This window comes from Cyprinodon variegatus, unplaced genomic scaffold, assembly GCF_000732505.1.
Source record: "Cyprinodon variegatus isolate N-32 unplaced genomic scaffold, C_variegatus-1.0 Scaffold26, whole genome shotgun sequence".
NCBI lineage: Eukaryota > Metazoa > Chordata > Actinopteri > Cyprinodontiformes > Cyprinodontidae > Cyprinodon > Cyprinodon variegatus.
Window position 1 is genome coordinate 1,852,353 of NW_015150479.1, and position 11,046 is coordinate 1,863,398.

General features: G+C 35.2%; 1 protein-coding gene across 4 annotated transcripts in view; it reads right to left on the reverse strand.

Moving 5' to 3' along the window:
• Positions 1 to 11,046, reverse strand: part of grid2 (glutamate receptor, ionotropic, delta 2) — a 520,299-nt gene that overhangs the window by 172,008 nt on the left and 337,245 nt on the right. For all 4 annotated transcript variants that reach the window (XR_001481865.1, XM_015395277.1, XM_015395286.1 and 1 more), the window contains exon 8: positions 8,575 to 8,694. Coding sequence is in view for 3 of the 4 variants with exons in the window: in XM_015395277.1 (XP_015250763.1) it covers positions 8,575 to 8,694 (120 nt within the window). In the remaining variant the exon portion in view is untranslated. The remainder of the gene's footprint in view (positions 1 to 8,574; positions 8,695 to 11,046) is intronic.

Sequence of the window (11,046 nt, forward strand, 5' to 3'; positions counted from 1 at the left end):
AAAAACTTTTTTTAAGACATTGTAACCTCTGTAGAATATTCTTTTGTGAAGTATACCGGTACCCTAAACCAAGTGAGGATATGCTACATTTTAGTTCAGGTTCCACATAGGCCTATATATATAAGTATTTTTCTACAATCTTTCTTTATTTTTATCATAGTACCTTTAGATTAACTTCTTAAGTACTAAAAGTGATACCCTTCTTTTCTGCACAGATAATTATGTAGCATAACCTAACAGAAAATTGCTCATTTACATTATCTGTGAGACTGTCTATTTGAGAAGGAGATTCAATCATTAGGATTTATTACATTCCTTGTCATGCAGTTAATCCCATTTATTATACAGGTGTGGCTAGATACAAATATCATTTTTACATCAGCTCCATCAAGAAATTTTTTCACCAGCCACCACTAAATGTCAAATAAATTTTATTGGATAGAAATTCCGTTGTGTATTCCTTTAGAGCTGTTTTACCTAATGATACGTAGCCTGATCAACCAGACTAAATGTGAGATTAAATGTGTAATTTAGTCTGGCCTGATGAATGAGACATTGGAAGATTGTTATTGAGAACAACCCATTGTTTTTCAAACCGCTGTCTGTGCCTATTGGCCAACGCTCTGACCAATGAGCGGAACTGACTGTGACGTAATAAGTGCGGCAGAAAGCTGGTGGGCGAGTTTAAACAAACAGCATGTGATGTGAGCAGTGGATAACTTGTTGAGATCATGGTGTTGGAAGATTTTTGTTGTTTGTGCAAAAAAGACATGTGAGTAGCCTGTGTACTAATTAACTTTTCCAAAGTTGAAATCAACCAATGTCAGTGGCATAAAGATTACAGAACGTTGGAGTGAACGCTTTTGATTACATCGGAGAAATCCAATCGAGTCTGTCGAGCTTGTGCAACGTTGTTGAATAGACTGGAAAGAAATCTGCCAATTTATTAGAGGTGGATTGACAATGAGGTGGAAGTAGGTGTCCTTGCAGAACGAACAGCTGCTGAAAAGACAACCTGGGGGTCTACTCCCTCGAAAACACAGAGACTTGAAGAAGCTCCACCACAACACAGACAGGCCAAAGATATCTGTCGCTCTTCCGCTGAATATAGCTGAGGTAAATTGACATTACAGTATCAGTATATCATTACGACCTGTGACGGCAAACCTATCTGCTTAGTTTTCTAACACAGTCGTGAACCGTAGTTTTAGTTCCTTGTTGTGCTTTCTCCAGCATCGCGCAGCTTTGTCGTCATGCCTTCAAAACACTTTGCATCCAAAAATTCAAAACACATCTCTGCGTTGTGATTGGCCAGCCTGTTCTAGGGCCTGGGGCATTGTTCGAGGCTACAACCACTTGCAGGCAAAAATTATTTTGGCCGCTGGCAGGGGGGGGCTAGTTTACTAGGCTAAACAATACCTACATTTGTAAATAATTTCTAGCCTTTACTTGGACAGGGTTTTAAAGTTTGCTAAACAGGTTATCCAAGCTTTCTTTAGAGGAACTAAAGAGAACCACAAAGTAATTAAATGGTCAGAGCATCCTTAGTTTACTTTTTCTCTTGTTCAAGAAGTAAAGTGATGCTCTGGAAGTTTCTGTGACTTACAGATTCAGTTTGTAATAACCCTTTCCCCGTATTATGATTCACAGCCTTTAAGCCCTTTCTATACAGAGTCATTCATAATCAATCTTTCCAACCTGTAATGCACCGTTCCCACCTCCCTGTTTTGGCTGAGTGAGGATTGGCTCCTTTTCTATCACTTGGCCAGTTACTCCTGCTCATAAAGTTATGGTTTGTTTAACACGAGGACACAACCTTTGGTGTCAAGTAGAGGGGTAGTGGCTTTACTCTTTGCTACTAATCCCTCAGTGAGTCTCTGCTGCTACCTTAGCAGAAGTACGATTGCAACCAGGTCACAGCCAATTAGCTTCCCTTTTTAACCCCCCTTGTATACATAATGCAGTCATCCATCAATCGGCTCTCTCAGACATCAGCCAATCCACATGTTCACAGTATAGCAACGGTCGGCCAACGAGAAGCCTCTGTTTATTTAACAAGTGCTCTAAGTGCTTATCAATCAAATTCATCAATTTGACTAAAGATAAAATATATCTTTATCCAGTCCAATCAGTTTGTATATTAAGAAAAAGTATTAAGTATTTGTGTTAATAACTTAAAATCAAGAAAGACATATATCATATATCATAATATATTTCAGTGCAACCCCTCTGTTCAAGATTTTAATTGACATGTTTTTATAACTAAAAATCTTTAATATGCTGTTAATGAATATGATATAAAAAATTATCAGTTCACCCGTCTTCATTTCTGCCCCTTTTGTTACTATTTTTGTAGTTTTTAATCCAAAAGTAGCCTATGTCACAATTTTTAACTATGACACTCAGCATTTTATAGTGGTTTTCTTTGGGTTGTTGATTGATATCATTCTGTCTCTGAAGCTCTTGACAAAAGCATTTTTTTTATCTGACTAAGACAGCTGACCGGCTAAGGGTTAATGCTGAATAGCATTGTTCTTTTGTGCTAAAATGAGTGTTTGTGATAGAAAGTTGGAGAACTGGGGAATATACAGTCAAACTCATTTCCATCTTGCACACTTTTTTCGTTGTGTACTCTGATGAAAACATGTCACATACTATATCCGAATGTGAGCAATTGAAGAGCATTTTGTGAAGCACTAAAACCGCTTTTAAGTGGTGTGCTTCCTGCTGTTGTATATATTGCACATTGGGATAAAGGTAGTACAACCGATGATTTTTACTGTATGATGATATCCTTTAAGCATATTTAAGAATCAACTTAAAATCTGGGACTTAGTTTATTGTGAAAAACTAAAAGGTTTGATTAATAGTAATTATTATACTCTAATATTATCAGGAAGCAAGTTAGGCTACCTGTAATTAGGCTGTTCAGCACATGGAGGGGAAAGGCTTTTATCAGTACAGGTAACATAGTGTAACGTATTTGCCAACAATATGAGATAGTTCTTTAGCTCTTTATATTACTCTCTTGAAAATCAAACGTTTACATGCAGTTGAAAACATTCAGATAGTAATGGCAAAACATGGTTAGTTTTTGGTAGGTCAGGTCACAAGATTTAAGTCAATAACAGGCACACCTGTAGATGCATCTAAAGGAAATCCTTATGTCACATCCCGTCAAAATCAAAAACTTCCTCAAGCCTGTTTCACTTTGGATACAGTTTCCATATGACTTATGTTTCATTGTTTTAAACATTATGAAATCAATAAACCTAATAATTGATGATGCCCACCCATAATCCCATTAAGGAAATCCCTGGGATTGATGTAGTTTTGTGTGAATTATGCATTTATACCTTTAGATTAAAAGCTACAAGATTTTTTTAAGATCTTGGATGAGGCTGGAGAGTGTGTCACTAACCACGGTTATATGTTTAACATAAGCTCATAGCCATTTACAGAGAAAACGTATTTTGTCCAACATCAATGTAAAGCACCACATTAGAGTTTACGAACACCTAACTACATATATATTTTTTCACTTATTTCTTCTGTGGGTTGACAATAGTTAAAGGAAATTCTTTAGCCATAGTTCTCGTTGTAACATATGTGACATGTCATAAGTAAGAACAAGTCGGCAGATAACAAGAGAGAAAGCAGCAAAAACCATCAAATCCTGGGGAGGAAAAAAAAAGTAATTTTTGGGTTTTTTTTTCACGCAATGTGCAAGTTGAAGATATAAAGTAACCAGTGCTTTAAATCAGGGTTAGTAATGGTGTTTAAACTCCACTTGTTTTAACCGTAAAATCTCAACCAGCTGCATTTCCAGATCGAGGAGAGGGCAAACCCGCAGCTAACTTATAAAACAAACCTACACAGGAATAACAAGGATGTGTAAGGGTGAGGAATAATAAAGAAAACCAAATAAAACAAAGAAAATCTATTGGAATGCTGTTAAATAAAATCAATCAGTCTGTATTTTCATCCTTTTCTCCTCACATTTCTTCATTCTAAACCGACTTTAACTTCTCCACAATCCCTTAACTTTGCCTTAAGGAGGGTGAGACACACTGAATAAATTTTCATAATAATCCACCTAATATGATGGGTAAAAAAGAATAAGATTTTTTCCCCTTGGAGATATTTTTTCTTTATTATCTTATTCTAAACCTTGGGCGTCTTTCTTCCAGGTTTACCTTAAATCTCCATACTGTTAATTTATTTTTTAAACTACCAAGCTAATTAGCTAAGTAATATTTCTTGTTTGTAATTCAACTTGACAAAATTTTTTTTATGAACTTTTCCCTTTTCTGTTCAATTCAGTTTATTTATATAGCTCCAATTCACAACACATGCCATCTCAAGGCACTTTACAGAGACAATTCAACCAGATCATAAAGTCAGGTTGGTTCCAAGATTTCTTTCTAAATAAAACCAGCTGATTGCATTGACTATATGTCAACTAGAGAACCAGCACATCCAGATAACTGAGTTAACACTGCTGAATATTGTCAAGACAATGTCGATTGGAATAAACCAATTTCCTTAGTATTTTCTTTAAATTTTACTATATCTGCTACTAAAGATCCACATCCAGTTTTGACGGCAAGGAGCTTCCTTCCTTCCATGGTTCCCAGTACATCACAGTTTCAGTACTATATTTTTTGACAGAATGTAATTGCATTACACTTGAAATTTAATATCTAAAAAAATATATGCATCCAGGCAATGTTTAGCAGCTGCATATTGCAACCATCAATAACTCGACATTGTATTGAATTTGTTACACAGCACTGTTGTTATCAAGAAACTGTGAACTAAAACAAGGATACACTGTACTGTACTGTTTATTATGTACTGTACAGTAAATATTGTTGGATACATAGAACTGTATAGTTTCCCTTGTAAAGCCACTGAAGGTAGCTAACCAGAAGCACAAACACTGAAGGGGTATTATTTAGGAGTTGTTTGATGTTTTAAAAAAAAAATTACGATTACACTAGGCAAGTCTGGTTGGGAATAAGTATCTGTTAAAAAGGCGAGACTATTTTAAAGAAAGGACAATTTTGAAATGGCAAGAAAGCCAAATGCAACAAGGTAAAAAAGGCAAGATAAAGGGATGGGTTGAATTACTTAGAATGTCTTAATTAAGGTGAGATAAGAGAAAATAAAAGCTTGACTGCGTGCTAGTCATTAATAAGGCCCTCCACGGAAATAAAAAGGGCCTCAAAGAGAGGAAAAAACAATATAATGAAACAGTAAAGAAGGCTCAGGTTACTCAGAAGAATATGGTGTTAATAACATTATTACAAATTATGCAACATTTAGTAGTGTTAGCCAGAACAGTGGCAACAGTTCAGCAGGATTTTATGTAAGGAGCAGAAAAGCAATGAAAATTCACAAAATTAAACAATATGGATAAAAGCAACTTAAAGGGAAACTGCAAGATGATGCAGCCTACAGCAGATAACAGAATAATAGTATTAACTGTAATTCTTTTGCAACATGAAAGCAAGCCAAGTAAAATGCATATACAAGTTAAATACCTGTTAACTCCAAACCAAGGCTCAGGTTATCCGAGCAATTTCTATAGTCATGTTGCTGTATGCTTAAACTGCTGGAGGACATAGGGGCCCCTTTTTTTTACCATTTTCTCACACTCTGCAAAATGTGTTGGGGCAATCTCCAACACTATACCATCTCTGCATACCTCTCTGTCATCTGGCCTGTTCCTCTTTGGTTGCGACACCACCCTGGAGAGAAAAATCAGTTGTGCTGCTGCCATCAACACCTTTGTTTATAGATGTTCGAAATCAGCATGTTTTTAAGAGTAGTCCTGTTTCTTTGACTGTGACTGGCTGGATGTGCTCTCTTCATCCTCTGACATGAGAGCTGGCACGGAGCTTGTCTGCCTGCCTACGTGTTTCCAGGACGGGGCCGCCTGTGAAGCTGGTTTACAATTGACTTTTGTATCTCTGCTTCTTTTTCTATTTCTGCTTCTGTCTCCTTGAACCCCAGTGTGCCTAGGCAGATGGCCGCTCACACCAATCTGGTTATACTGGAGGTTTCTTCCTGTTAAAAGCGTGTTTTTCCTCTCCACTCTTGCTACAAGCATGCTTAGAGTGAGGGATTGCCTGCAAGTCGATGCGTCGATGCAATCAACTGGTTTTCCTTAGATAGAAAACTTTGAATCAATTTGACTGAATTATCTTGTTGAATTGTAAAGTGCCTTGAGATGACATATTTTGTGAATTAGCACTATATAAATAAACTGAACTGAATTGAATTGAAACCCAATGACAGGAAAAAAATTCACAAATGTACGTAAGTATGTAAGTTTTATGAGGTTAAAGTACAAAAAACTAATTATTCACCTCTTTTCTCAAAGTACATTTCATATCGTCATGATTTTATTTAACAGAAAGTCATAAAAAAGACATTTAGAATAAACTTTCAAATTAAGATGAAAAATATGAGTTCTAAACATATACAGTACATTTTTTAGCAGACTATAAAGTGGAAACATCAGCCTACCTAACAAAGGCAGGAAAGCCACAAAAACTGCTTAATGCTAACAAATAATTGCAACTTGATCAAACAAGTTAGCTCTGATGCATTTGCACTAATGCTGAAGAGATTAATTTAGTCTGTGATGGCATGCTGTGTTATGTTGGTATCAACCCACATTATAAGCCCATTGACATTTGAATGTTTCTTCTAGTATGTAGGGCAGGGATAATGTGTTATTCTTGTTTTCATTGTTGATCTTTGTAAACTGTAGCTCTAAGGTATGTATGTAAATGTATATTGAGCATGTGCAGAAATATTTTCTCCAAGGAATACCCTTGTGCAGTATGTCTGTGTAACAAGCACAAAAAGGCTTCCTAGTACTCTGTATAGATAGCAGATATGGCAAGGTAATTTAGTCCAACCATCAGCACTAGTACTACACACTTAAAAGGACCTTGGGTCTTATCAGAGAACTGCCTTTCATGAAGAGTAATTATAAGTAATCCAAGGGGAAACTGAATCCAATATAATGGATATAATCCAAGAACAATAAACAAAATTCTGTCCTTTTAAAAAAGTTTGGATAATGATATGTACACAATTTTAAACATTTCCCCACTCACCATACGTTTTTTTTGTCTTTCAAGCTTGGGTTTTCCACCAGACGACTAGGAGCTTGAGGGTCCCGTGCATTACTTTTGCCGTATTTGTGAGTTCAGGCAAGTGAATGAATACTTTTGGCAATATAGTCTATTACATTGATAAATTTTGAGAATAATTTGCAACACAAAAGCTCTACAAGTTTTATAGGGAGAGAATAAAGAGATGAGAAGTAAAGAGACTTTTCAGATACCAATTCTCCCTATAAAAATATTTTCAAAAAGTAATAGAATTTTTTAATCAGTAGAGCCCATCTACAGGACAGCAACATTGTTGTTTTCATGTCGTGGCTTTTGGACCCTCTGGGTCATCGTAGAAACTAGTAGCAAAGAAACCTCCCAAGCAACATCAGACATGATTACTACTGGCTGTCCTAAACGATGCCAGAAGGCGCTGAATGATGTCAAAACATAATTTGCATATTTAATAATGCTGTGATTCAGCCATAGGAGCAAAACATATTTACGTAAGCAAAACAGAAAGTGATTAAAAACACTAAATATGTTTTTATTAAAAAAAATTCCTTATATAATATAATTTCAAGTATTAAATGACTTGTATTTAACCATAGCCAAAACTAGATAAATCCATCTTTTATCAAATTCAACTTAAAGATAGTTAGAGGCTGTGTATGAATTAAATACAGGAAGAGATATATTTAAGTGCAACAATTTGAAAGACAAAAACAAGACCAAAAAAAAAATTTTTTACAACCCGCTTTGGGGGGATGTAAATATAATGTATTAAGTAAAGGATTTTAAAACAGAACGTCCTTGATAAATTCATAAATGATGCATTTCCAAATGAAGCAAAGAGTCTTGACCTGAATGTGCATAACAACATTGTATAAATTATTATCTAGCACAAAAATGTAATAATAAACTCCCTTATTAGAGTTTATGATATTGATTACAACTTATACATTTTGAATTTTAATAAATACACTGAATCCCTATAAACAAAACCATTAAAACAAAAGAAAAATCAATAAAGACAGGGATATGACGATCTGTTTCGGGGTTTGAGTGGAGGGGAAGTCTTTCATGAGGCCTGTAAAAATTCATTATGCTCTTATTATGCAGCCATTACCATTACAAAGTGCCACTTAAAAATGGCATTTAATTAACATTGCTCTCAGCTGAAGAAGATGTGAGCTGCAGCGGAAGTCATTGCACTTGGACCAACAAAAACACAAAACAATTAGGACTAAAAGACAGACATCGACACAAAAAATATAACCAATTAATTCCATTAGAATTTGATATATTTAGTGCTGAATTTATTTTATTTATTTTTTGAATTTATTTTTTATTTATATATCTTAAAATTAGAAATATCTAAATACATAAGACATCCCAATAAGGAAATGCAGAAATTATAGTACGTAAATAAGTGAAGACTTACCCTGCTGATTCCTCTACCTCTGTCTTCTCCATAATTTGTTCCCAGGATTTCAAAGAAGATATTGGGATTCGTGCCATTCTCAGTGAACTCCAAGAAACTTGTAAGGCCACTCACTCCAAACTGCAATCACACATAAAAATTGTATAAAATACCAGCTCATCAACCTTGGATTATTTCACAATTTTAAACCCCTTAGGGGGGCTTTCAACATTAAAACAAATACATGATCAAATAAAACAATGGACTAAACATCAAGATAAAAAAAAAAAGTGACCAGACTTATCCCATAGTTACTGCAAAAATCCTGTTTTATATATATGTTATATTGAATTTTAATAATAATTAGAAGGGGAAAATGGTAGTAGGCCCTATTTTATATAGTCTAAAGAGCACTTTCTGAATGCCTTTTTTTTTTTTTTTTTTTTTTTTTTTTTTACAAAAGTAACATATATAATACCACAAATATCATTTGTATTTTCTAGTTATTTTTTGTATTTATGTTTTTACTTAATCAATTCAGCTGCACCTGTCAGTGGATCCATGGAAACAACCGCTTTCCTGCAGAGTAGACAGACTCTGAGCCGAATAGAGCCGTGTGGAGCTTGTAATGTGAAATGAAAAGCAGCATAATAGATAAGTTCTGGTATATAACGTGTAGGTCTATCAGTTGTGACCAGGTTGAATCTGTGATGCCCTAGTCAGATCTGGGGGAGATATCCTTTGCACAATCTACCATCTTATAGGGACAGTGGCCAAATATTGTTAAGCATGCATATAAATACATGGAGGCATATACACTATTAAGTTCCATTTGTAATAGCTGTAATGACATTTAGGCAAATTGGACTAGTCTGCCACATTAGCTTTACAGTTTTATTTTCTGTGTGTCATTGGATTCATTCCTCCTTGTGTTGATAATTCTCAGTGTACATATCCAGCAGGATTTTTCTCCAAAAAAGATTTGTTGTATTTAAAAAAATGTTCCTTTAACCCTTGGGCAGTGTTTTTGAAAAGTATATTATATAAAAATGTAATGAAAATTATATTTTTATTATTTATGTAATTTTTAATGATAGATTTGTTAGGGACAAAAAATAAGAATGTTTCATCCTCGAGAGCTCGTTGGGAAAAACAATGAAAATATATATATCAAGTATTTCTTCTAATCAACCTATCCCTATTACTCAGAGTATAAAATCTCAAAGCTTTCTCACTGTAACAACGATCAGAAAATTTAACAGAAATCCTAAACCTAAATTGATGCAGTTTCTGAGACTGAAAAGGGGCTGCATCGAAAGCAAGATTTTGCCAACAGCTTGAATGAAACATTATTTAGGCTAAAGAGCAATTTTACCTGCGTGAGTTTGTTCCCCACTTTGGATTTGCCAATGATAACCAAAAATACATCAACAGAGCTCTAATCATCAAATGTAAATTAGAAATCATCATTATCATAATGCCCTCACATAGCAAAATACTGATTAAATATCTAGGCACGCACAGTAAGTAAAGAACTCTGCTGATATACTGCGAAAATGGAACCGATGCCAGACTGCTGAACTAAAGTTTATTATACCTTAGGGCTTTTTAACACATATCTGTTCAGACACTCATCAGGGTTGGTTCAATAGCCAAAACTTGCTGATGAAAGGTTTGCTAAACCCCAGCCTGATCTCAAGGTGAAATACAAAGATAGCTATAGAAGCAATTGCAACACATTTATTATTTTCTGACACTAATCCAGAATTAGCATTTTATGTGGCTGCATCATTCAGTCAAAGTCCTATCCCTCCAGTCTTTTTATATAAATATGAAAACAAAGGACCTCTCTACATTTGCAATTAATTGCAGTAAAAGTGTTTCCAATGACTGGTTCAAACCCAAGGTTAAAATACATAAATTAAACAAACTATCTCACGCAAATGAAAAGTAGGTGAAATTGTTGATCGATAAAGATATTTCAAAATGAAATAATGAAGGCCTTTGAATTATTACATGGCCTAAGAAGTCGACTGACTCTTATATTGTCATTTAAGTTAGATGAAATGTTGAATGAATGAGTTTTTTTTTAATGATATTTTTTTTTAATTAAATAGCATCTCAGTGTAGAAATAAAAGTTCATGCATCTTCATGCTCAGTGGTACAGTGGGTAGCACTACTGCCTTGCAGCAAGAAGGTTGTGGGTTTGATTCCCAGCACGGAGTTTGCATGTGTGGGTTCTCTCCGGGTACTCCAGCTTCCTAGCCTGGGTGCCATTCCGAACTTAGTCCCGCCCACAAAGTTTGAGGTCGGGAAGTTCGGTCTGGCTCTGCTCCATAGTAGCGCGAGTATTATCGCCCACTGTCAGGCGATCCAATCAAATTGTCAGGGCGGGCTTTATAAGATGATGGACAGATGACCAACAGTAACGTAATCAACCACGTGACCAATGCGCGCTTGGGTGACAACAATAATGGCTGCCTCTGGAGAGT